General features: G+C 43.1%; 2 protein-coding genes across 3 annotated transcripts in view; one reads left to right on the top strand and one right to left on the bottom strand.

Annotated features, from left to right (window-relative positions):
* Positions 1-3,713: 3,713 nt before the first annotated feature.
* Positions 3,714-6,071, bottom strand: LOC115776310 (uncharacterized). The gene is made up of 2 exons (XM_030723934.1): positions 5,867-6,071; positions 3,714-5,741 (listed from the first exon to the last, which is right to left on the bottom strand). Exons 1-2 carry the CDS (start codon positions 5,965-5,967, stop codon positions 4,505-4,507), a joined length of 1,338 nt encoding a protein of 445 aa, XP_030579794.1. The 5' UTR covers positions 5,968-6,071; the 3' UTR covers positions 3,714-4,504.
* Positions 6,072-6,328: 257 nt separating this feature from the next.
* Positions 6,329-26,343, top strand: part of LOC115776309 (scavenger receptor cysteine-rich type 1 protein M130-like) — a 41,450-nt gene continuing 21,435 nt past the window's right edge. Inside the window, exons 1-6 of one of the 2 annotated variants that reach the window (XM_030723932.1) lie at positions 6,329-6,569; positions 6,728-6,751; positions 12,804-13,620; positions 16,795-17,193; positions 19,172-19,327; positions 19,613-20,582. In XM_030723932.1, the coding sequence (XP_030579792.1) occupies positions 20,513-20,582 (70 nt within the window). In that variant the 5' untranslated portion in view covers positions 6,329-6,569; positions 6,728-6,751; positions 12,804-13,620; ... (1 more) ...; positions 19,172-19,327; positions 19,613-20,512. Of the gene's footprint in view, positions 6,570-6,727; positions 6,752-12,803; positions 13,621-16,794; positions 17,194-19,171; positions 19,328-19,612; positions 20,583-22,621; positions 22,669-26,343 lie in introns of those variants that run through there. The other variant, XM_030723933.1, reaches the window with a different exon arrangement.

Below are 26,343 nucleotides of genomic sequence, written 5' to 3'. Positions count from 1 at the left end.
CAAGGAGACAGCAGTCATCATGACTACATGGAAAAGTGGAAACAGGGCATGGAAGAAGCATATGAGATAACCAGAGAAAACACTCACAAAACAGCCATGAGAAGCAAAAGTCATTATGACAGTAAGGTGAAAAGCTCAGTATTACAGCCAGGTGATCGTGTTTTAATCAGGAACATGACACCTCGAGGAGGTCCGAGCAAGCTGAGGAACCACTGGGAGGATACAGTTCACACAGTTGTCCATCAGGTCAGCAAAGATATCCCAGTTTATGAATTCAGACCTGAGAAGGCAAAAGGACGATCAAGAATATTGCATCGCAATCTTCTCCTACCATGTGACCATTTGCCGATTGAGACAGAAGTGAGACCACAAACAAAGAAAAAGGCTGTAGAGACAAGTGAGGAGGTTGAACCGTCAGAGGAAGAGGATGACGATGATGAATATTATCCAGTGTCACCTCAACAGCCATCCCAGCCATGCCATCATCAGATGTTGAATCCTGTGAGTACTGATAAACCAGCTGAGCACCTCCAAGAACACTACCACATCATTCACACTCTATGGTGCCGTGGACACGCACTTTGGGGGTATACTACCGCTGATAACTACATGGAGAGAGAAAAAAACTGTGATCACACACAAAACACACACTGCTGAACTGAGTTACTGCACATACATCTCACTCAGGTCAGAGCAAATGGACTGTTTGACACAGATTTCACATTCAAATGGACTGTTGAACATTAAGCAGATTCATACATTGTGCCTTCAGCTTCACACTTTTCCAAAGCACACCACATGGCCACAGTCACTTAAAACTCTGTCATGGACTTTTATCAGTTGAGAGCGTTGCTGCTTTAGACATGCTGCACTAACAGGACGTTATCACAAGTCACCTGCAGACTGTTACATGTCTAACTGAATGGACACTGTAATTCATGCAGACCATCAGAGAACACTGAAAGACTTGGGTTGTTAACCCATCCTAAAAAGAATGTATGAAAAGAGTTCCAGCCTGTGAAACAATATTTGTAGAGTCATAAGGTGCAACAGCAATTATAGTACAAGTAGCTTAATGCATGTTTCTTGATGCCATTGTTATAAGTAACCCCATATTTGTGTTTAAGGTTCTGTTTAGTTTTATATTTTTGTGCCGTTTACCACACAACATTTTATTATTGTTTTGACTGTGTTACTGTGTAGAATATGTAGCAGAAATGCAGAGCTGAGGAGTAAGTGTTTTTCTTGAATTGATTGTGCACTGATCCACTGGTAATGCCTTAGGGTTTCAGTAGGGGAAACCGCGCGTTCCTTTCCCTTACTCAATACAGACGAGTGAAGGCAAGAGCGGCGTGTCGACCTCTTCATTTATCTGTCACTATTCCCCTTGTTTAAGGGCACAACACTAACAGTTCAATGTCTTTGGTACAGCGCTGCTCCTTCACAGTGATGTGTCCTGGGTTGCACCATCTCTCATTAACGTACATCGCCAGTCCCCCACCTCTCCTCTTACCACTCTTCCTCATGCTCCGGTCCACTCTCACCAGTTGAAAGCCCTTCAATGTTACGACGGAGTTCAGTGTGTGATCCGATATGGTTAAATGCTTGAGCAAGTTAATGCATTTAAATTTCTGGGAGTTATATTTGATAAGCTCACATGGGCCCTGTACTACAAAGAACGGGTAATCAAGTCAACACAGGTTTTCCCAAGTTAGCCAAGTTAGTTATACCTTCATGCATTCAAAGTCATTTTTTGCAAAGGGCAAAATTAAATTCTTTCTTTTTTTTGTGGCCTATCAGCAAGATCAGGATGAGGAGAGATTAATTTTGGACAACCATATCCTGTTTCCTGGTATCACTCAATGAACAGCCCTGAAACTAAAATGACAACCAGCCATTATTTGTAACCATGCTATACAGCACAGTACAGACTTAGTCAAGGACTGACCTTAGCCATTTGTCCACCTTGGATATTGAAGAAGTGCAGGGAGGTGTCATGATCTTGGGCCTTATGCCCAGCATTTTGTGTTTTCCTTCTCATGATTTGGTGTTATGGTGTTTCTTAGCTTATTCATTTAGTGTCCCAGTTGTGTTGTGGTCCTTATTTGTCATTAATAGTGTTCCCTTTGTGGTACCCCTGTGTTTGTTTTGTTCCTTTTCATGTCTCTGGTCTTCTGTGTATTGTGGTGTTTACTTCCTGTGTAGTGTCAAGTCTGCATTTCTGTCTTCGCCTTGTTGTTTCCTGTTTTGTCAGTTCTTGTCCCTTGTGCCATGTGTTTAGCTTTACTTCCCCTTCTCATTTGTGTAATTAGTTTCAGCTGTGCCCTCCCCTGTCGCCCATTCCCTAATTACCTTGTGTATTTATAGTCTCAGTCTTCTCATTGTCCTTTGTGGGATTGTTGTTGTTCTATGGCTGTGTCTGCTCTCTGGCTCCCTGTTTCCAGGGTATTTCTAGTTTATTCCCAGTTTAGGTTATCTCATCTGTTTGTCTCATCTTTTGGTTTCTGTTGCCACTGCACTCCTACCTAAATAAAGATCCGCCCCTCATCACCCTTACCTGCCGTCTCCTGCGTCCTGCTATTAGGTCCTTAGCTCCATACACACCCATACAGCCCGGTCACGCACCGTGACAGGAGGACAGCAAAAAACAAAAGAAACAACTTTATGTGATTTGGGTGGCTTTCAGATTTCAAGGCTCAAAATAGAACGTTACATAATATTAAACCTTGTGGAACAGTTTCTTATTCTTCTATCTCGCCTCACCTGTTTGTGCCACTATCTACTGATTCATGCAAAAAGAAATATAAAGTGAACAAGCACCTTTTCAGGTTCAGTTTTAAAGATTGATATCCCTGATGCAGGACAGAACAACATCCCTAGATATCCATCACCAGAACATCTAAGGCAACATTATTGGATATCACTTCTTTTTACTCCACAATAATTTCATCTGAATTGGGTTCACCTTGGTGCAGGTGTGTAGAATTAAGTTGCTCATTATTTTTTATAATGTGTTTGGCACAAATTTATTTCATATTGTTCTCTTGACAATGTGAGATCTGTTTGTAAGCAGAAACAAAAGTATGTTGGATGTTCTCGATCAAACAAGATTCAAATGTTAAATTCCCTCATATCCATACATTCAAAGTCTGCGACTCTGCTTTTTTTTCTTTGCCTTTCCAACAGCACAGTGTTCATGTGTGCCACCATGATGGTGGGCTGATGGTGAATCATCAGTGTCTCGGATCTTGTGGTTCTTCAAACCAGTTCTATGATTGTTGTCACAGCAACATATATGAAGTCAGACCTTCTGAGAAGCAGTTTTATTCAGTGAAAACAAGATTAAATGATTACAATAGCATTTGGATATGAATGACATAAAGAAATTAAATTTTAATTAGTTTTATTTTCCAATTTGTTTTTGACATTTTTTTGAGTTTCATGGAAGAAATCCAGGAACAATGAGAGAACATGCAAACTGCACACCAGAGAGAGGCTGAGGCAATAAAATACCCCCCAGCCTTCCTCCAGAAATAATTCAGTTTGATACTATATATACAGTACCAGTCACTGGTACTCTGTATATATATATATATATATATATATATATATATATATATATATATATCATCAAATCAAACCTTTACATTGTCAGGCAAAGGAGAAAAAAAACCCCAACAGTCAGAAACGACCCCCTATGAGCAGCACTTGGCAACAGTGGGAAGGAAAAACTCCCTTTTAACAGAAAGAAACCTCCAGCAGAACCAGGCTCAGGGAGGGGGGGTCATCTGCCGTGACTGGTTGGGGGGGGGTGACTGTAAAGTCAAGTGTGGTGTCTGATCGATCTTTGTGTTAAACTGCTGTGTTAAACTGCATCTATGTATAGGTTTTCTCCTTTAGGATGATGGCCTTGAGTTCAGGGCTGCTTTGATCAGTAAATGGTATGAGAGTGTAACCTCTTGTTGCTTTCTCTAAAAGGGAATGACCTCACATACATGCAGGAAACAAGCTATACCTGGTTTTTCAGAAAATACTTTATGTAGTGTCTGTACTGCTATGCTAAAACTCTATGTATACATGTATTGTCTCTTCTTCCTTAAGGGCTCATGCAAAGGAAATGTGATTTAAACTTCCCCCACAGAAAGAATGCATAGAATGTCCTTGTAGGCTCTCTAGCCTGCCATATAAGGGATTGTCCAGATGTCTACTATAGGATAGGAGGCTGAAGCTGTTTTCATAACCATATATGGAAAGGCAGGATGTGGGGGTTTGCCAACATTATGGTATATAACCTTTGTCTCTTCTTTGTTTAGTGGAGTTAGGGCGATTGGAATTCCCTGTCCCTGATGGCTTTACAAAGCATCAGTTTTGACATTGTCTTTTTTGTAAATAAACTTTATGTTATACATTAAGACTGTCGGCGAAGGATTTCTTCAACTACACCATCATGCCACAGAGAAACAACATTTTTGGTCACACAAACAACTACACAAGTCTGTGAATTTCACTGTCCAGACCTCTTAAAAAAATTCACAACATTAGAAGCCCAGCGTGAAAACTTCTTCCTGAGGGTGCTGCACAGTGATCTTTTTGGAGGTGAGGGCGTTGTTTGTGTGCTCCTTTCTTCTCTGTGAGGTTCTGGTGTTTGACTCTCAATCACAGCAGAAAGGTTCCCGGGCTTGAAAGGCTTCCATAAATTCCATATATTCTTAGAGGTCATGTACTTTTCGAGGTGTGACAATAAAGTCATTATAACAGCAAACTCAAATGCACAATTATGTGATACCATGGCAGCCTGCAGCACGTATTTGGATCTAAATTTCTGGCACAGACTTTTGTAAATGGAGATGTGCAGATTGTCAACACTTCTTAGGGGAGCAAGATCCAGCATGCCCCTAGTACACCATGTTACACAAGACACTAACTCATCGAGATTCACGCCTTCTAAGGATGCTCCGGTTTCAGAAGTAATGTGGTCAACTAACTTCACAAGAATCACAGTGAGAACGGTCTTGTTGTAATCAGGAGGTGGCGGATCTGATGAAATAGTATTTAACTCTGTGGGACTTTTGACATCATTTGATTGTGAGTCATCATAATTCTGTGGCACTGACACAGGCATTAAATTATCCAGTTCTGGCATCTCTGAAAAAGAGAAACTGAACCCTGAGATTTCTGTGCTGTCCTCCTCAACGTTTTCAGCATCCTCAGAGTCAAAACGCTCCTGGGAGTTACAGGGCGGGGATGCCAGCTCATCACATGACTCATCCATTATTTTACAGCCTTCCAACACATCTTTAAACAGTTTTCCTACGGTATCGACCATTTGTAAAGTGGATGCTGCTCTCAGCGAGTCACGTGTGTTCAGGGAAAGAGTTGACCCTGTGACTTGAGCCAGTGATGAGGTTACTTTTTTAGTAACCTCTGCTGTAAACAGTCTCACTAATTCATCCAAGGTGTTGCAGCTTCCCTCTGCTATGTCCAGGGCTTCAACAAAATACTGATTAAGGCTGTTTCCAAAGCAGGCCTCGATATTCTCCTCCATCACTTTGAAATTACTGCACCCACCCTGCACAGTTACATCATCGCCACATGAAAGATCGTGGCCCGAGGTAATAACCAGAGGCTCTACAATCTCCAGGATCAAGTTGCTAATAGTACCTAAAACCGCACCGCACATGTCCGACAGCAGAACGACAACTTCTGATCCACTGTCATTGGTATCCAAAGACATCCACTCTCTGAAACAAAAAAACAGACAAATATGGTTGAGCAAAAACAAACCTTTGACCAGTGTATGCATGCGTATATTTAGTGATAATTATCTGCTTCTTGTTTGCTTGATGACTTTGAACTTGTGACTTACTCGTATGAAATAGCATTCAGACAGGGGCTGATGAGTTCCTCAAGGAACAGCGGGTTCACCTGAAAATCCCAGCAATCCAGTGCTCCCTTTTCTCCTGACATTTACAAAGACAATCAGATTTTTTTTATAAATTGCTAGACGCACGTTTTCGAGGTTATTTGTTTCTTCCTGTCACGAAAAACCTTTGCAGCGCCTGAGAGGGCTGGGTTCTAGTTAAGGGTTAGGCAGATCAAAGGTTTTTTTCTCCAGTCTCATTGGACATTCTGTTCTGTGTGACGTCAGATATTTTCTACGCATGCGCCTCTCGGGTTCCATGCGGAATCGCTTCCAACTTGTGACCAATCGCTGCGCCGCAGCACCCCCCCCCTTCCCTTTCTGGGGGTGAATTTCAATTATCAAACCTTTGGCGTCCAATGGGAGGGCCGGATTTCTTCTTTGACCCGCCCACCGGAAGCGCTTCGTGAGTATCGCGGGTACCGATTCATTCATTCTTTTTTGCTTTATTTTAATGGAAAAACTGAGAAAACCGCTCAGTAATATATTATTTCAGACTCGCAGTAGGCTCTCTGAGCTAACCCTGGCGTTTGTTTACTGTGACTTTGTGAAGTCGTTGTTTTACGATGTTTAGCTAACGTAGCGGCCCGGATTTAAAGTCCGCACACAGCCGCTTATTAATTACTGCGATTTCTCCAACACACTGTCAGTAAGTGTGGAAGAGTTTAACTGTGTATATTCACTTATGTATATTCACACGACCAAACTCACGTCTGTAGCTGTCAGTTTATAGCCTGTTACCTTTAGAAAGTGACTGCATTGATAAATGAGAAGATGTGATTCTCGCTCACTGTTTTCTCCTCGCAGTTTCACCAGCTCTTGAAAGAAAAAGTGAGTTGTTCAGAGAGCGCGAGAGTGCTGCTGTAAGTGATCAATGCGCCTGTGTGTGTGTGTGTGTGTGTGTGTGTGTGTGTGTGTGTGTGTGTGTGTGTGTGTGTGTGTGTGTGTGTGTCTGCAGCGCCAAGAAACCATCACTGATCAAAACTGTACTGGATGTTAATCCTCAAAGTGACGATGACATCGTCTGCAAGTTTGCTGATTTGATATTAGCCCAACTAACTGGTACACTGACACCCTCAGAAATACACTACACCTCCACGTACGTCTTGGTTATTGCTGAAACTTTGTATCACCATAAAGGGTTTTCCCCATGTCTTTGCTTAAATTGGTAAATAGAGTGGAGTCAGCATGATTTATGAAGGGCTTATATATGAAATATAGCAGTAACCTGTTTTTCAACAATGTTTAGGAGTGTTATTGTACCTACATTATAATCAATCTGTGATTTTTGACCTCTTCAAATATCTTTATAGAACTGTGATGTTATATTTGTTGTGATTTCTGCAGCCTTCTGAGCCAGATTTCTGTTTAAAAAGACATTTTTAATGTCAATGATGTTTTTTTAATCAAGGTAAAAACTAAGTACAGAAAAGTCAATTTGCCAAAAACTGAGTGCAGCTTCTACCTTGTGATAGAAATGCTGTTTCATATCATTCATGAGAGTCATGTTTGACACATGTTTCACAGATTAGAGGTGAACAAGTCATTTACAGCTTTTAGATACAGGCAGTCATTTTTTGTCCAACACTGGAAATTGCTTTTTGGCAGATAATCACTTTTTGGAGCAAAACCGGCAGCTGTATTATGTAACTAATAAAGTAACTTGTAATCTAACTTAGTTACTTCTAAAATTAAGTAATCTTTAAAGTAACTAAGTTACTTGTTAAAGGGGTAATCATATTACCTTTTCAAGGTAACTATGCCATCACTGCTGCTGGCTTAGTAAAACATACTGTAGGGATATTTTTTGCTGCTTTCATTTATTATCTGTACTTTCCTTACTGCAATCAGAGGCCCATTCAGTATTTCGTACTGTATACTGGCGGGGCCTTTCCACTGGCAGCAGCCACACACTCACTGCATCATATACTGGGGGGGACTTTTCCCCACCCACAGCAGTGGGACATCCATCATTTCATACTGTGTACTGTGAGGGCCACTCTTCCACTGCTGGGGGGGGGGGACTCATCCATTATCTCAATACTCTACTTTCCCCATGGATAATTACTGGCCCTGTTCCCAGAGGCCTCTGATGAGTCATTGTTACTTTCATTTATCATCACATTTATGGGAATATATCTGCTTTTATTGTTCACTTATGTTATTGGTACTGTCACTATTCTTACTTTTATTACTTATGCTGAGATTGTTTTGTATTCTATATGGCCTTCATACTGGTGCATGGAGTCATTATTCTCATGTTTTAGGTACCAGGCACCACTTTTATGGCCTGTGCAAAGTAAGACACACACACCAGCGTATAGAGTGCTTTAGGTTCTCTGGGTCACTGGGGTGAGGGTGAGACCTGTTTGATCTTGGGTGTGCGTTTGAGGCTTTTGGAGAGTTGCCAGAAGAAGCGCTGCTCCTCATGACACCTGTAACACTATGTTATACTTCAGCAGTGTTTTATGACAGGTACATTCCTCAAATGGAGTTCTGTAGGCCCCCCACCCTCGTGCTCTTCCGGCCAGGAGGGGGTAGAGATAAGACTTGTGTGAAGAGGTCACAAGGTTAACCTGAAGCTGAGAGCTGGTTTCTTTTTGTTTTTGGGGGGTTTGAAGTAAAAATCCTTCACGGTGACCGTCACTGGTCTCGTCTCGGTCCAAATCGGCTGTTTGGGCAGAGACGGAGTCAGGCAGCTCAGGCAGGAAGGAAAGATGTGTGTGAGTGACTGCAGCTGCTGTGAATGGTGTTTGTGTTGTGCATTCTGTTTATGTTAGTCTGTGTTGTTAGTGTTGTGTTGTGTAGCGCTTTAGAGATGGAAAAGGAAATCTTCCACAGCCGTTACCGCTGGCTTTTTTCACGATCCATCTAACGGTTATAGGCCGGAAAGAAGTCAGGTGAGCTCGGGTCGGGTCGGTGGAAGATACTGTCATGGTCCAGGGTCCTTTTGACCCTGTGTGTTTTGTTCTGCTTCATTTTGCCTGTTCTGTTCTGGTTTCTTTAGGTTGTGGGGTTTAGTTGTTATTTCTAGTTCCTGGTGTTCTCTCTGTATTCTGTGTCAGGTCTGTGTCTTTGTTTCCTCCTTGTGTCTTCCTGTTTTATTTTGATAGTCGTCTGGTCTCTGTCTGTGTTCAGTTTTGTTTCCTCTGGTCTCGTCTAGGTAATCAGCGTCACCTGTGTTCCCACCTGTTTCCTCTTCCCTCATCAGTCCTCCTGTGTGTTTAAGTCCAGTGTTTCCAGTCAGTCGTCTTCCCCTAATGTTTCCCTCGCTGTGTGCTTTCTGTTTGGTTACCCCGTTTTCTGGAGATTGGAGTTGACTTTAATTTTGTTCTGCATTCTGTGCCTCTGGTCCTGTCCAGCCCTGCCTTGTGTTTTCTCTGCCAGCCAATAAAGCTGTGTTTGACATTTTACTTCTGTCTGGCTTATCCTGCGTTGGGGTTTTCTTCCTGCCCGCCACACAGCCGATACATGACAGATACTGCCCAATCGTGAGTTTACATAAGCTCTTGGGGGTTTCTAAAGTAACATTTGCAGACCTTTGTTTTACAGTGCACAAGAATTCGGTTTGGAGGTTTTGAATAAGAAAGCTATTATGTCACAGAGTGGTTACCGCTGCTCTTTCTGGATCCAACGGTTCTGAGCCCAGAAGAAGTAGTTTAGCTCGGGCTGTGGGCAGTTCCCAGGTCGCCAACTGGATTGAGCTCTTGGGGATTTCTGCACTGATTAAAGTTCAGAGATCTTTGTTTTACAACGCATGAAAATTGGGCTGGATGATGAATTGACGTCGTGTTGTGTCACTGAATGAGAAGTGACAGCTTGGTCAAGTTGTAAATGTTTGTATATAGCACGTGCACGAATATAATCACCTTGCTGTAATTTTGCTTTAAAAATATGATTAATTTATCATCATTAATCGCTGTAAATTTGCTTCAAGTATATGCTTAGTTATGCTGTGAGTGGTGTGTGTGAGAGAGGGGGAGACCGAGCTTCTGCAGTCATAAAAAGTGTGTGTGAGTGTGTGTGTGTGTGAGGCAGAGAGCAGTGCACTCTGGTCTAAAAGGAGAAAAGTTGTGTAAAACTGAAGGTTAAAGGTGAATACGTTTAGAATTGGGGTTAATAGTAAATTTGTAAAGAGTAAAAGGCTTAAAACTGAACAATCTGGAGGAGCTTAAATAAATAATAATTCCTGTAAACAGGGCAAAGTTTCTGCCAAAGCCAATAAGTCAATCAAAAATACTGAAATTGATATCAGTCAACAGAAAAATTAAAAGAACTTGATTAAAATGAAAAGTTTAAAATAGACGGGTGAGAACAAGTGACACAATTGGGTAAATTCGATAAAATAAGGGTGGAAATACTTGGGGGAAACTAGAAGGTCATGGAAAAGTGAATAAAACATCTGTAACACCTGTAGTAGAACAACAGATAAAATTATGTGAAGGTATTAATAAAATATCTTTTAAATAATCCGAGCTTGGAATAAATAAACCAGATCAAAAGCGTTTAAAAACTTTTGGTAAATGTAGTGAGGAGGGAGCCGCTGCTGGCTGTGAGGCCTCAGCCTGCAGTGGCTCAAATGTGTTTGGGTGTGAAATGAAAGTTTGCATAAAATTGGGAGAAATAAGTGTAAACTAGGAAAATTAATCATTGGGGTTTAAAGTTAATTTGCAGAGTGTAAAAAGTCTGAAATTAGATCATTTGGAGGCGTTAGAAGTGTTAAATTAGAGATCAAAAAGGGAAAGCAGGAATAGTTCAACTAAATCTGAATAAAAAAAATAACCCATTTAAGTGTGATGAACCCCTGATGGGGTTGGATTAATAATGCTGGATTAATTAAAAATAATAATAAAAGTAGCATTAATTAGAGCGAGAGTCAAATTAAACTAAAAGCTTAAGAGAATGGGTAAGAATAAATTGTAAAATTGGATGAATAAGGGCAAATAAAGTTGAAAATGTTTGGGAGAATAAGGGGTATAAAGAGAACTAAATAAAACAGACATCAATAGTAAGATACATAATAACAAAATAGTAATAATAATAAGATAGCTTGGACATAAACTGAGCCTAAAATAAATAGATTGAACTGAAAATATAAATGTAGTAGTTGTGAGTGAGGTGAGTATAGACTGGGGAGGATGAGATAGCACCTGAGCCTCCGAGGAAATAAAAGAACTGAAGAATTTTAAATACAGATAATCTGATAAGACATTCATCTGTGTAACAGATTCTGAGACTGCAGGACACTCGCTGATCAACCTGAAGCTTTGACAACTCACAAGATCCTTTAATTCAAGATTGAATCCAAAATACATTTAAAAGGAGTTCCCAGAAAGAGAAAAATCTGTAAGCTGGTCCTCGGGAGATATTGTTGTGTTATTTGGTGGATTGTGTGTGTTCTCAGTGCAGAAGACGTCTTCACCTCAGCGCACTCTTTGAATACCAGAGGATTAAGAAGAAGGGGGGGTGAGTTGCAATGACCTCTCTGCTGTGTATCTGCCTGGTTCCCAGAATAGTCTTAAAGGAATCTGTAAATTTACCAGATTAAAATAAATAAGCAAATTAATTAAATACATTTGATGGAGCCAACAGATTTCTCTTTGAGTGGAACTTACAGCCAGAGAGACAGTTGTTGTTCCACAGGTCGCTCCTACAAGTGGACGCTGCATACTTCTCAGAGAGCGAGTGTGGAGCAGGAACACATGGAGATGCTCTAAACGGGGGGGTCAACAGCCCCATGCATGCGGTAATTAAACGGTAATATCTACCTCCAACCAGGACTGTGGTGTATGCAAAATGACAATGATGATTTCCATCTCTGACTTTCACCTGGTACCTTTTAACATGGCCTGTTGCTGAGTTACATATAGATGAGAATGTGTTTGCTGATAGAAAGTGGTTTGGGGGTTATGATAGAACGGCAATAGATTGAATCAAAATTATGGCTGATGTAATGAAATGGAGGAGAAACACCAAAAATATGCATGTATGTGTGTGCATGTGTATGTATGTTATCTGTGTGTATGTATAGGTGTAGAAAATTGTGGCAGGAAGATGCCTCCATCTTATTCTTTAAGTGCTGGAAAATATAATTTTTGAGAAGTTTGTCCTCTGAGCAAACTGCAATGAGTGACCTCACACAAAGGGGTGGATTGTGGGAAAAAAGAAAAACACATGAAGACCCAGTGTGATCTTAAATGACCAACAAAGAGCACAGGAAAAAGCAGAATGCAATCATGTCTGGGTCCAAATGCTCCTAAATGAACAGCAATGGTATAACCAATGACTGTTCACTATTAAAGATGATTGTAACACACCTTATCAACTGCAGCCATTTCTGCTTCTCTTTCTCGTCGGTAAAATGACAGCTGAGTGTTTGGTTTTGTTTGAGTTGGATCGGTTAAAACAAACAGGGACGCAGCATTGTGGCATATTGATCACGTGACAGTTTGGACCCGGAAATGGAATTCTACGTTACTACTTAACAACCGGATAGAAGGAAGAGGATGGACTTTCTTATAAACTGTATTATCATCCTTGGGAAATTTTTCATCCATGAGGCCAAATTCCATAAAACCCAGACAAAGTTTTATGTATTTCATAATGACTTTCTGTAATATCTCAAAGTTCTTAGTAGGATGCACAATAAAAATACCCTCAAACTTTTCTCTTTGATTGAAGAATATGATTTAAAAGCTACACCCTAGCCCTTTTATTTTGGATTTATTTTTTATTTGTATTGTCTTATTTTAGCCCCCCTTTTGTTTTCTTTTTCTTAATTATTGCACCCTTTTTGAACTTGACATTTGTTATATTATGCCTTGTTGTTTGTAAATGAACAAACTGTTTGTGTTTTTGCTTTTTGCTGAATTTAAAACAAAAGAAAAAAGTAAGAGGATGGCATTCCCGGGCCGGCAAAGGAGGAGCGAGAGGGAGACGGCTGAAGGATGATTCAGACACACAAGGACTCTTCCCTGCTGAATGGGAGGAGGGGGAGCGCAGTGTGCCTGTGGACTTGGTGAGACTGGCTGATAGACTGACATCACACAAAGACCAAGTAAGTCCTCATTTCCTTGGGAGAAAACCTTGCAGGAGCTGCTCTGTACTTGGGGACATTTAAGCTGTTTTGGAAAAATGCTGCTAAGCTGAGCAGATTATGCCAGACTAACCTGCATGATGATGTGAATCTGGACATGCATCAAATGTATTGTGGAGTTTTTCAGGAGACAGCATCCTGATGGTGGAGATCTTCTAAGCTAAAAGGAGAAATCCTGACAGGAGGAGGAGAGGCCAACAAAATGGCTGCATACATTCCAGCGGAGGAGAGACTGAGAGAGCTGACCAATCAGAGGAAGGAGAAGGCCAAGCAGCTCTGATAACTGCACACTGAGGCTCAGGGCCCAGTGCTGACTGCTAACACCGCTCAGAGTCGTGCAGCTCTATCTCAGCCACACCCAGCCTGCTCCTCCAGCTGTCAGCACCACACAGGTAACAGGTAGATTTCCTGCTGCAACTGATTCTAACACACTAACTGAATCTGCTGTGCCTGTTATACACGTGCATGTTAATCAAGGTGACAATCCAGACTTGTACACCTGTGGGAGAGATGAGAGGCAGAGTGAACCGGAGAGGACTGTCACAGCCAGTACAACCACTTGGACTCACTCAGCCTACTCAACAGAGGAATAACCTGCCTAGAGGTAACTTCATATGTTGTGGGTGTGGCCAGACAGGTCACCTCCTGAGAGACTACCCTATGAACCCTTGGGCTGGGCCAACAGCCCCTGAGCATGCAGCGTGCAAAAGGTTTAGTGTGTTGATAAATCAGATCATACAGACTAGCACGTTTTTGTTTTTTTTCATGTGTAAACTTTGTTTTTTTCTGTATCGTAGTCTGCATAGTGCACACAGGGCTAGCGCCAGTCAAGGATGGGTCCCGTCAGAGCAAAGGGTCATGGGAGTTCTCATTTCGGTGCTTATGTGTTTAGTTACAACGTTTGTCAGTTATGTTTTGCTGCTCTCTTGTCGATATTATTAGTTTGAGATGTGAATTACGCACGTTGCCAGGTATGGATGCTAGATAGTAATGGAACACCGTGACTGAGATGACTGTAGCAGCTAATGGTATACGGGCACCGGGGCTATTTCAGAGCACACCCGTGCTTTGTGTGAGTAAAGCAACAGTTCTTGTATATGACCAGTAGGATGAGGTCAGGAGTTCAAGAGTTGGTGATAAGCTTGTCTCTGCAGCGTATGCACAGTGTGAGGATTTTACAATGTCACAGGAGTACGATCTGGTGGAAGGGCACAACTTCCCTGTGGAGACGTGTCAGCTGCACGCGGTCGTGCTCGACTTTGTGAAACTTACGTCAAGTCCGTTCTAAACATGATTATTCAAAAACACAAAAGAGAGATTTGCGCAGGTTGTGAAACCTCTCACCCTCACAAAGAAGGCACACCTGTGGGTCTCCTTTAGAGAGGCACTACTTTTTCAAGTATTATGATCACCTGTCAAAAAGATTTTGGAATGGACATTTCATCCCTATATTGATGCAAATTTGGAAGGCTTCACCCCGGACACACACAGACTTATGGGTGCAACGGAGGCTTATCTCCATGAGTTAAGAGAGGTCAAAGATATTATTGGTTCGAGGGAAAAGAGACTAAAAATTTGTAATCAGTTAAAAGACTTAAAAGCAGATGTTGTGTTTCTACAGGAGACACGTGTCCAAAACATCTGCACACACTCTCTCCTCTCCACAGTGAATGCTGATGTTAGAAGTGTTTGAATGTCCGAACTGTGTGACAACACTGAGTGTGCAATGAATCACCGCAGTCATCTGACCTGCTGGCAAATACGTCATATCCTGTCATCATTCCGGTGTTGTGACCGACACCGCATCTTGTCTGCTGTATCAACCTAAACGAGCTAGCCAGAATCTCTTACCTCAGAAACACAAAGTATTAAAGTTATTAAAGTTCATTTGTAGTTCTAAACATATTTAGGGTATTTTTTCTTCACTTTTTGTCTCTCCAAAGATGTTTTTCTTCTCTCCCTCAGCCTCGACTGCAACTATAGTATATGAACAATTATGCAAATTAGGCGATGACGTCACAGCAACTTATATTTTCAGCAGCGTAAAATTTCCCATATTTTTAAATTGAAAACTTGACAGGTATGGAGATACCAGACTGGGAGGGGGATCGTATAAAAGGCCTCTCCAAAGCAAGCTCCCAGATTTTGGGATTACTTGACAAATCTCTTAGTTTCTGTTGAATCAAACACCTATTTTTAGCCTTATTTTAAATGGAGACGTCTCTCCTTTAAATCTGCTTTCAGCTTAATATCTGCGCTTGAATGTTTACTCTAAAATAATTTTACATCACCAGTTATTTTGAAGTTTCCCCTTCTTTTAATCGGAGCCCCTTTTCTGCACCCACTGTCGTCAGTCATTTTGTCAGTCAGTCCAAAGTGCAACAACAAAAACAATGTTAGCAAGGTACCATTTTTCTTTTTTCTTTTTTTAGGGATTTTATTTTTTATTACAAAAACTCTTTTTTCTCTTTATTTCTTTGTATTCTTTTATTTTTTCTTTATTCTTTATCTCTATCTTTTGAGGCTTTTAAAGGGTTTTAGTTGCTTTTATGGATTCCTGAGATCAAGGTTCGTGAAAAGAACCGCAGAGACCACCAGTGTTTACTCTATCAGCTTTTCTACCGGGAGCCGTAGACAGACGCGTCACTGTTACGCCGCTCAACTTTCCAAAGGATATAAGTAAAAGACAAATGTTCTGCTTTAGATTTCAGAAAAACCAAAGGCCCTCTAAACCCAAAAACCCCATGAATAGGTATTTTCAGTGGGTTGGCCAGTATCCCACTCGGACTCATCACCTGCTATTCGTTTTGCCTATTTTTCTTTACTCTTTTAAACTCTTTTATTCTTTTCAACTCTTTTTTTCTTTAACTCTTTTAAATTCTTTTTTTTCTTTCAAACTTTTACACCTGTGTGAAATGGCTCGAATTACACCTTCCTCCTGTCTTACCACCAGTGACCATTATAATTTGATACAATTTAATATGCAGATATTTAGAAAAGGTCTCTGCCAACCTTTAGGTGGAGATCTCCTGGTCACTGATAGTCTGGAAGTCAACACTGTCACATGGAACCTCGAAGCGGCGATTATTGGTGCCCAAATTCATTCCTTATTCCCAAGAAACTCAAAAAACACAAATAAAAACATCTGAAAATCAAAAACATTCCTGTTCGATCACGTCGGGCGTCACAATTGAAGGAATTTAAATAATAAGTGTGTGTGTGCGTGCTGCTGTTTAAGCCTTTAGGTTTCTGTGTGTTCGTTTCATTGAACAGGAATTGACACAGAACAAACAGAATAAGAAGTCCAATTATTAAATTTAATAAAACCATTTCAAACAGTTTACAGATTAATCTGGGTCAGAATTGTCGGAGCTGCCTGATGCAGTCGGTGCAGCTTCACACAAGTCTGAATCTGCTCTCTATCTTAGTTCAACTTTTATACACAGACTCAGACACAGTTACACAGTTATTGAAATATGCAAGCATGTAACAGCTTATCAGTTCCTCCTTCTGTGCCCTTCACTGTCGCCTGTTAACGGCCTCATCTGAGTCCTGTAGACACAAAACATCAGACCAGAACACACATTCTTTTCCAGGAAATCATCAGCATCTGATTTTGTTGTTTCTCTGCTCTGCAGTCTTATTTCTGTCTGCTGTACAGAGTTATTTCAACACCTTCACCTTGTTGTGAAGATTAATTCCGCAATATGCTACTTTTAAATTGTTATATTTATGGTATGTATAGTGTGCAGCATATTTACATTCATTCCTTCAACAGCTTTGGAGAGGAGTCCAGCAGCGGAGCCTCGCAGCTGCCGATTTTGGGTAATTCTCTGCCGATGGGACACTCGGCCACTGGCGGTGCGCACTGCAGCTCCAGCCCGGCCTCTCCTCCTCCTGCCGCCGCCGCGCAGAGTGGCCTAACAGCTGTTGTGGCCCCTCTGTCCGCTGTCACTGCTACCCCAGTCAGCTTCGGGAACACATTGACTCCCGGCTCCTCACCACCCGTCGTGGCCGTGTCTCCCAGTGTACATGCCTCCTCTCCTCTCCCCGGTGTTGGGCTAGGAGCAGCAGGAGCGGGCCTATCGCAAGTCAACGCCACTTCCTGGGACCCAACTCTCAGCATGGACTGGGACAAGGAGAAGGCTTCCCAGCAGTGCATCCTGAGGATAAAGAGGTAAATTTAAGAACGAATTACACACAGTCTGACGCAGGTGTGAATTTTTCAGGCAACCTATGACATAAAATTGAAAGTGAAATCTTTGACATTTGTGGGAGTAGCAGCATTTTACACAACACGCAGAGCCTGTGTTTCAAGATGTTGCTTTAATTCAACCCACACATACATGTACTCACTAATTTGATTTGACTAAATAGATATTGTGTGCTTAATTAAACAAGAATAATGTTATTAAGGGATCACTTAACCCAAGTTAATGTAATATACTAGTTCACGTAATCCTTTACCCGTTTACCCAGCAGAATAGCTTGAACATTCCTGTTGCTGTGGTTTTCTGAGATATTTCTGCTGCCAGCTAAACTTAACACAAAGTAAAGGAATTTGTGTTTGGTCGCTTATGTCTTTGTGGTAACAATGCTCCTTGGCAATAAATCTTACACAGTTTGGAAAGCCTGTTTTTTTTATTCCCCTTGAATGGAGCCACATTTACAAGGAAAATGCATTTGCAGGCTGAGCAGCATAGTTGAGTATGTGTGTTGCGCCCATGAGAAACTTGCCAAATCTCTGCCAATGCCAAACAGCTTATTCTGCTATGCTTGTTTTGAGCTTCTGGTACCCCAGGTGCTGACAGGCAGACTTCTCATCATTGGAGACAATCTCGATGCAGAGAGAGATGGAGATGATATTCTGCAGCCAGTGGCAATGCCATATCTCCACAGTTTGGGACCAAACTATCCTAGATGAGAGCACTCACCCTCACAGAGCGGGGTTTCTCAGAGACTACCTCCAGAATTTGGGAGTGGAGAGGATGGAATGGCCTTCCTGCAGTCCTGACCTCAACCTCATTGAATACATGTGGGATCAGCTTAGGCGTACTGTTTGTGCCAGAGTGACCAACACAGCCACATTGGCTGATTTGTGACAAATGCTGGTTGCAGAATAGCATGCCATCCCACAGCAGTGTGTGAGCAGCATGAGGAGGAGGTGTCTGCCTGTTGTACCTGTGTATGGTTCTTCCATACACCGTGCACCGTGATGATATCACCGAGTCCACTGCTGGCTGCCCTGGAGCTCCTCGCTCGGGGTGGGGCTCCTCGCTCGGGGTGGGGCTCCTCGCTCAGGGTGGGGCTCCTCGCTCGGGGTGAGACTCTGTGAAAGCTTTGCTTCAGGAGGATGTTTAGCTCATATGTAAAAACAGCAGCTGACCCATCAGAATTATGAGGTCCAGCTCATTTTTTCTCCACGTGTGGTGATACATAGAGAATAATATTTTACATTAAATCATACAAACATGTTTGCTGTAAGTGCTTCAGTGCAGCCCATTTCACTGTATCTGACTTCCTGACCTAAAATTAACCATGAAAGTTCATTATTAATTATTCCTCATTAACCCTGTGATGGACTGGAGACCTCTGCTTCGTGCACGCTGATCTAGACGAGTTCATCTCACATCCAAATGAATCTGAGAAACTCAGACTGAGCTCAGTACAGTTTCTACTGAACTCACACTTCTACAAACACAACAACAGTTTCATGACAAGTGAAACTTTTTCCTCATTTTGTGATTAGCTCATACAAACAGCAGAAACATGATCCAAACTCCTGACTGACTGGAAACAGTTCCTGAGTTTCAGTTTTCCAAACCTTTAACTGTGCAGCAGGAAGTCTCGATGACTCAGGGGTCAAAAATCTGTTTTCATTTGGGAACTTCCTGTTCCCTTCAGCGTGTTTGAGTGTTTCCTGTTTTCCACACTGCTTTCACTTCTTCATTTTCCACTGATGACAATCATCAACATTTTATTAAATATTTAATCAGCAAAACTTTATTTCCTGACTCAGTATCTACTTTTCTGATCATCATTTACTCACAACAGCTTTACAGTCACTTCATCATAAGTTCAAACATCATTCAGTCTAATATTTCTCATTCTTCAGCTTTTCAAGCTTCCTTTGTGCTCTGGTGTGTTTTTCACAGACGTTATTAGTTATTATTCTTATTGATGAAGGAGGCGGGACACAGAAACCATGAGGGAGGAGGAGTCCACAAATACGAGGGGCTTTGTCTTCATACGGTGTGTCAGATGAACCTGAACCATCACAGCTTCTTCTTCTGTGTGTGAAATTACAACAAGTATGATTCAAATCTACCTCAAGCTTACTCATTATAATCTGCCACAGTCACAGTTATTACACGATCTTCTAATATTGATTGATTTGATTAATATGATTACTGTCAGGTGATCTTGGGAGTTTTGAGATAAACAGATAAAATGTATTATTATTATTTTGTCTCATTGAGGGTTTGATCAGAAGTATAAAAGCTGTCACAAACATTATGCTTGTGTGACGTCTGCGAGCATAAACATCATATTTCTCTGATGCTGCCTTTAAATGAACTCTCACTTTGTTTGATCAGCTGCTGCCTCGGCTCCTCGTTCCTCGTCTCGTCCTCACCTTCTGTCTCTGCTAACTGATCAAAATCCATCTTCATGCAGTCTGATGATGAAGCATTGAATTGTCTGCAGCAGAGTGCAGCACAGAGGCCGCTGAGGTGATGCTGAACAGTAACCATGTGTTAGTCGGTGTTCACTGAGCCTGCACTCCTGATGTTACACTCTGTGATCACTCCTCTTTCCTCTTCTGTGTCTCGCCCTGCTTTAACCATCTTTGTCCATCAGCATGCTGCAGTTCACAGTCTCATGACACTTTTCTCAAATGCAGCCGGTGGTGCAGAACGATCAGCACTGAGCTTTCAGGTGGCTCTGGAGGCAGAGCGGGTCATCTATTAACTGGAAAGTCTGATGTTCAATCCCCGGCTCCTCCAGTCTCCACGAGACAGTGAAGAAATCAGCTGTGATAAAAGCTGATGGAGGAACACAGTCAGTCAGTTCAGAGCAAACCCACAGTGACCACATCCTGACTCCAAGGAAACTCTGAATGGTCTGACTCACCTCTCAGCCTCACCAACAGCACAAGGTTAACAGGAAGCTTTGAACGCAGGACAACAATCCCAGGAACACACAGGACCACAGCTTTGCAGGGACCTGCTCCTCCCTGCTCTGGGTTTGATTTCCTGATCACGTCAGCCTCCTTCTGTGACAGCGGTTCCCTCCGTGCTTCAGTTAAACACTGAAATGTTGTGCAGAAGGTCAGCAAGAAGAAGCAGAGCCTGATTCTCCATCAGAGCTAGCGGTCTGTCTCCAAGCTGAGATTCAGCACTCGCTTCAAGCAGAGACACAGTGGAGCGACCTGCAGCAGGGGTCACACAATCAGCCCCCCCCTTCCTGCTGGCAGCAATAAGCTGAGGACAGCGCTGATGATCAGAGCAGAGAGAGCCCAGCTGGACATGGATCACCTGCTGCTGTTGGTGCTGCTGTGGAGCTCAGGTAGGCAGAGCTCTGTCTCTCACTCAGAGTTCAGTTTTTAAAATTCCTTCAGATTTATTAAATCTGTTTTTATTCTGTTCAGTCACTTATTTTGTTAAGTCTGCAGCAGCCTGGCTCATAAGGCCATGACAGAAAGGTTGGACGCACCATTTAAAAAGGTTTATTAAACCAACTTAAACAACAGAAATAGAGACAGATGAGCTGTGGACATCAGTAGCTCAGTGTGTGTGTGTGTGTGTGTGTGTGTGTGTGTGTGTGTGTGTGTAGAGATGTTTGCAAGTGTTACAAATGCAGCAGATAAGAAAACCTAATGGAGAACAAACATAACACCCAGCAGGAAGTTCCTGCCTCAGGTGTTCCCAGCTGCTCTGACCAATTCTGCCCTGAAACACCTGAGGATTAAACACAGGGAGGGGTCATCACAAGCGTCACATGGGTTTATATTCAGTTATGACCTCCGTGCAGCAGGTCTCACTGTGAATGTGAGACTGCACTGGTTCAGAGATCTTCACTCATGAACAGGATTCAGTTTTAAGCTGTGAACAAGCAGCTGAAACACTCTGAGCAGAGTTTAGTCTCTAACAGTCAGAGAGGAGCAGAAATGAACTGTTAGTCCCCTACACAACACACTCACTGCTCAGCTAAAAATAAATAATATGAGGAACATGTTTCACAATAAAAGCCTTATTGTGAAATGGTGGTTTTCTGTGGGAAACAGGAAGTGCTGAGTTTGTGTTAGCAGTGTAGTTCAGGAACCTGAAGAGGGAAACGAGAGCGCCCCAAGTGGAAGCTAAATTTGAAAAAAAAAACTGCACCAACAGCCCACAATGCCACTGGGCATCAGTGCCAGATATTAAACATATTTAACAATCCTGATGACAGGAAGCAGCAGTGACTGAACTCTTTCCTCTTCTGGTTTTTGCAGTCAGCAGATCTGCAGTTTGGTGTGTGTAAAGATTTTAGTTTGAATTGTCAGGAAGTCATCATAAATCCTTATTAAGATGAAAATCAAAATGTCTTTCATATGTTTGGTAGCCTGGTTGTGTTGGAGATCTCTTCCTATTAAAATGGGACTTCTTCTTTACCACCAGTGCCAAGTGCTGCTCAGAGAGGATCATCATATTGTTGGGATCTTCTATTAAATATTACAGGTTCTTTAGTCTACTGAAAAAAAGCACCTCAAGATGACTGTTGTTGTTTCTGCATAAATAAAATGCGCTGATGGAGGATGGTAAATTGGGACAAGATGACTGCATCATTAAAGTAAACCATATGTACAGATGATATTTTTCAAGATGGCGCCGGTGAGGTCAGCAGCCGTCGTACCTGCTCCTACGCTTTGTTTGTATATATTAGGTTTAACTCTAATTTTTGACTTTATAATTCCGCCTGCTCTGTGTCATATCACGTATGACCAGAGGTGGGAAGTAACGAAGTACAAATACTTCGTTACTGTACTTAAGTAGATTTTTTAGGTATCTGTACTTTACTTGAGTATTTATTTTTCTGAGTACTTTTTACTTTTACTCCCTACATTTTTACACAAGTATCTGTACTTTCTACTTCTTACATTTTCAAAACAGACTCGTTACTTTTTAACACGTCAGGGAGAAGTTTGCGTTTCCGGTCAGTGCGCCGTCAGTCATCAAGCGATCTGAGCCTAAACGGAGGAATATTAACATATAAGAGACAATCGTACTGGCGTATCCTCCATCACCGGGGCTTATCGGGTACAAAGGGATTAAATACACAAACCCATATAATTAATGTCTCATTTTTAGCGCTATAATCAGGGGTCACAGCGGGCCGGACCGAATCCGTAAGTTATGCTCGCGGGACATAAACAGCTTAGCTAGCGCTACTGAAGAGGAGCGAGCATGAAGGGAGTAACGTGTGGCAGGTAAATGCAACGTTTCTAAATGCTCAACAAATATCAGCAAACACACAAAGTGTGTGCAGTTTGTCACACAGTGTGTCTGCTAGCTAAAAGAAGAGCTGCTGTTTTTCAGGGAGAGCAAAGAGAGAGAAGTTCACTCAGAGATGGAGAAAGAGGACAGGAGAGGAAGAAGAGAGGTTAGATTTAAAGGTAAGGACTGGAAAATAAACTGAAGTATGCTGACTTTGTGTTATTCAAAGATTGGATGAAAATACTGCAATTTAGTACATAATAAACGGGTTAGCTTGTTGTACTGTATTTACAGTAAAGCTCTGTGTTGGTGCACTTTGTGTTCATGGTCAGAGTTACAGGTTACATCAGTGCAGCAGAGATGAGTTTGAATCAAAGCTGCTGATGCTGAGATTCATTCACTGAATCCAACATTTCTACAGCCTGTATGCTGTCAGTGTAGGGGATGGAGATCAGCTCAGAGAGCTGTGAAATACTGGGTTACATCTTTGTGAGTTCACTTCATCCACACAGAGCAGTAAACCTCAGAGCAGCAGCAGCAGGTCAGCTGATCACAGCCTGCACACCAACATCATTTACTGGAGCTACAATAGAAAGCTGTGGTTCTTCTCCCCATGCAGAGCCACTACAGCTGATCTTAGTGTTCCTCCACCTTCTGAATCCCACTGTAACCCCTGAGTATCCTCATGTTTGTGTTTAGGTGGAGGCACAGTCACCCTCTACTATGGAGGACACAGAGAACAGAGCTGTGTTTAAATTCCCTTTCACAGTTTGTGATTCAAGCTGAGAGCATTCATTAGAATTAAAATTTAGATTGGAATAACGTTTGTGTTCTCATTTATTATTTTATATTATTACAATAATATATAATAAGTTCAGTTCAGTTAGCTTTACACAAAAATAGCAGGTAGAAACGTCCTCCAAAGAGCTACTTTTACTTTCTTACTTTGAGTAAATTTCAGAGCCTGTACTTTTTACTTTTACTTAAGTAAAGAACTTGAACCAGTACTTCGACTTTTACCAAAGTATTTTTTAACACAAGTACTTGTACTTCTACTTAAGTACAGAATGTCAGTACTTTTGCCACCTCTGCGTATGACAGACAGACTCTTTTTAATATCAGAATACAGCACTCTGGCTGTATTCTGACACCTTTTTCTCCCGACCCGACTTGGCCCCAGGAGATCCAGCGTTTCCAGTGGGCCAGCTCAAACAAAGGACGCGGAGCACCCAGGTCACGGACAAGGCCCCGAGGGAAAAGAGCCGGCGTAAGAGAGAGGCTGAGGCGCAGAGCGCACCAAACGCCACTGCCGAGCATCCTGTTGGCTAATGTCCAGTCACTGGATAACAAGCTGGACGAACTCAGGGCCAGGATACAGTTTCAGAGGGACATAAGGGACTGCAACATCATCTGTCTCACGGAGACATGGCTGACTCCCCTCATACCGGACCACGCCGTACAGCCGTCGGAGTTCTTCAGTGTTCATCGCACGGACAGAACGAGTGAGTCTGGAAAATCAAGAGGAGGAGGTGTGTGCCTAATGATTAATAACAACTGGTGTGACAGTAGGAATGTTGTCCCTCTGAAACAATCATGTTCACCTAACCTGGAGCTCCTAACCCTGAAATGCCGTCCCCACTACCTGCCCCGCGAGTTCACTTCGGTCATCTTCAGCGCCGTCTATATTCCACCTCAGGCGGACACAAACACTGCACTATCCGAGCTACATGAGGCTATTTCCACCTATCAGGCTAACCAGCGTGATGCGGCTCTCATCGTAGCCGGGGACTTTAACAGTGCAAACTTGAAAAAGCTGACCGGAATTGATTCAACACATCGACTGCCCCACCAGAGGAGAGAGGACCCTAGACCACTGCTACTCTCCATTCAAAGATGGCTACAAAGCAAAGCCTCTTCCGCCTTTTGGGAAGTCTGACCACACCGCTGTCCTTCTCATGCCGAAATACAAACAACGGCTCAGGCAGGAACCCCCTGCTGTGAGAGAAGTGACACGGTGGTCTGATCAAACAGAGGCCGCTCTGCAGGGTGCGTTGGATTCAACCGACTGGGACATGTTTCGCAGCAGCGCGGGCGGAGACATCGAGGAGTTTACGGAAACTGTCGTGGGATTTATTGGGAAAGTTGTTGAAGACACTTCACTTAGGAGGACCATCAGGACTTTTCCCAACCAGAAGCCGTGGGTGGATAAATCTGTCCGCGACGCCCTGAGGTCCCGCACCGTTGCCTACAACTCCGGCCTCGCCTCTGGGAACATGGAGGACTACAAGGTTGCATCATACAACGTCCGCAGAGCGGTGAAAGAGGCTAAACATCGCTACGGCCGCAGACTGGAACAGCAACTACAACAGTCTGACCCCAGGGGACTGTGGCAGGGACTACGCACCATCACGGACTACAAAGCACCACACACACACCCGGTGAGTGCCGACGCTTCTCTGGCTGATGAACTCAACATCTTCTTTGCGCGCTTTGAGTCGGGAAGCCGACAGCCCGCTGCGCTCCCGGCCGGAGGGGAGGAGACACTCACTGTGACGGAGCGCGACATGAGGAGGGCGTTTAGACGTGTAAACACCAGGAAAGCGGCTGGACCAGACGGTATTAGTGGACGTGTCCTTAAGACCTGCGCTGACCAGCTGGCACCTGTGTTTACACTGATATTCAACCTCTCACTGAAACTGTGTGTGATTCCCACCTGCTTTAAAAAGTCCATCATAGTCCCTGTCCCAAAGAAACCACACCCCAGCAGCCCCAATGACTTCAGGCCCATAGCACTCACCTCTGTGGTGATGAAGTGTTTTGAGAGACTCATCAAGACATTCATCATCTCCTCACTGCCCACCACCCTCGACCCACTACAGTTTGCATACCGGCCAGACAGATCCACAGATGACGCCATATCCTTCCTCCTCCACAAGACCCTTTCACACATAGACACTGGTAAGGGGAACTATGTGAGAGTGCTGTTTGTAGATTACAGCTCAGCATTCAACACCATAGTTCCCTCCAGGCTGGTCTCTAAGCTGCTGGACCTGGGCCTGGGCCCATCCCTGTGCAGGTGGGTTCACAGCTTCCTGACCAGCAGACCACAGGTGGTACGAGTGGGTCACCTCACCTCATCCTCCCTCACCCTCAACACTGGATCCCCCCAAGGCTGTGTGCTCAGCCCTCTGCTGTACTCACTGTACACCCATGACTGCGAGGCCACGTCAGAGTCCAACGTCATCATCAAGTTTGCTGACGACACTGCTGTTGTGGGACTAATCTCTCACAATGAGGAGACAGCCTACAGGAGAGAGGTCTCCCGCCTGGAGAACTGGTGCCAGGAGAACCACCTCCTGCTCAACGTCAGCAAAACGAAGGAACTGATCGTGGACTTCAGCAGGAAGCAGCAGAGGGACTACCATCCACTTGTCATCAGTGGTGCTGAGGTGGAAAGAGTGGACACTTTCAAATACCTGGGAGTGACCATCTCACAGGACCTGTCCTGGGCTCATCACATAAACATCACTGTGAAGAAGGCCAGACAGCGTCTCTACCTCCTCAGGCGGCTGAGAGACTTCAAGCTCCCACTCAAGGTGCTCAGGAACTTTTACACCTGCACCATCGAGAGCATCATGCGTGGGAGCATCACCACCTGGATGGGAAACTGCACCAAGCAGGACTTCATGGCCCTAAAAAGGGTGGTTCGTTCAGCTGAACGGACCATCAGAACCACCCTCCCCAACCTGCAGGACATTTACACCAAGCAGTGCAGGCTGAGGGCCATGAAGATCCTAAAACAGCCCAGCCACCCCGGACACTCTCTCTTCTCCCTGCTCCCATCAGGCCGGCGT

This window comes from Archocentrus centrarchus, unplaced genomic scaffold (assembly GCF_007364275.1).
Source record: "Archocentrus centrarchus isolate MPI-CPG fArcCen1 unplaced genomic scaffold, fArcCen1 scaffold_30_ctg1, whole genome shotgun sequence".
Lineage (NCBI taxonomy): Eukaryota > Metazoa > Chordata > Actinopteri > Cichliformes > Cichlidae > Archocentrus > Archocentrus centrarchus.
The sequence above is the reverse complement of the archived record's forward strand: the minus strand, read 5'-3'. Positions and strand labels throughout refer to the sequence as shown.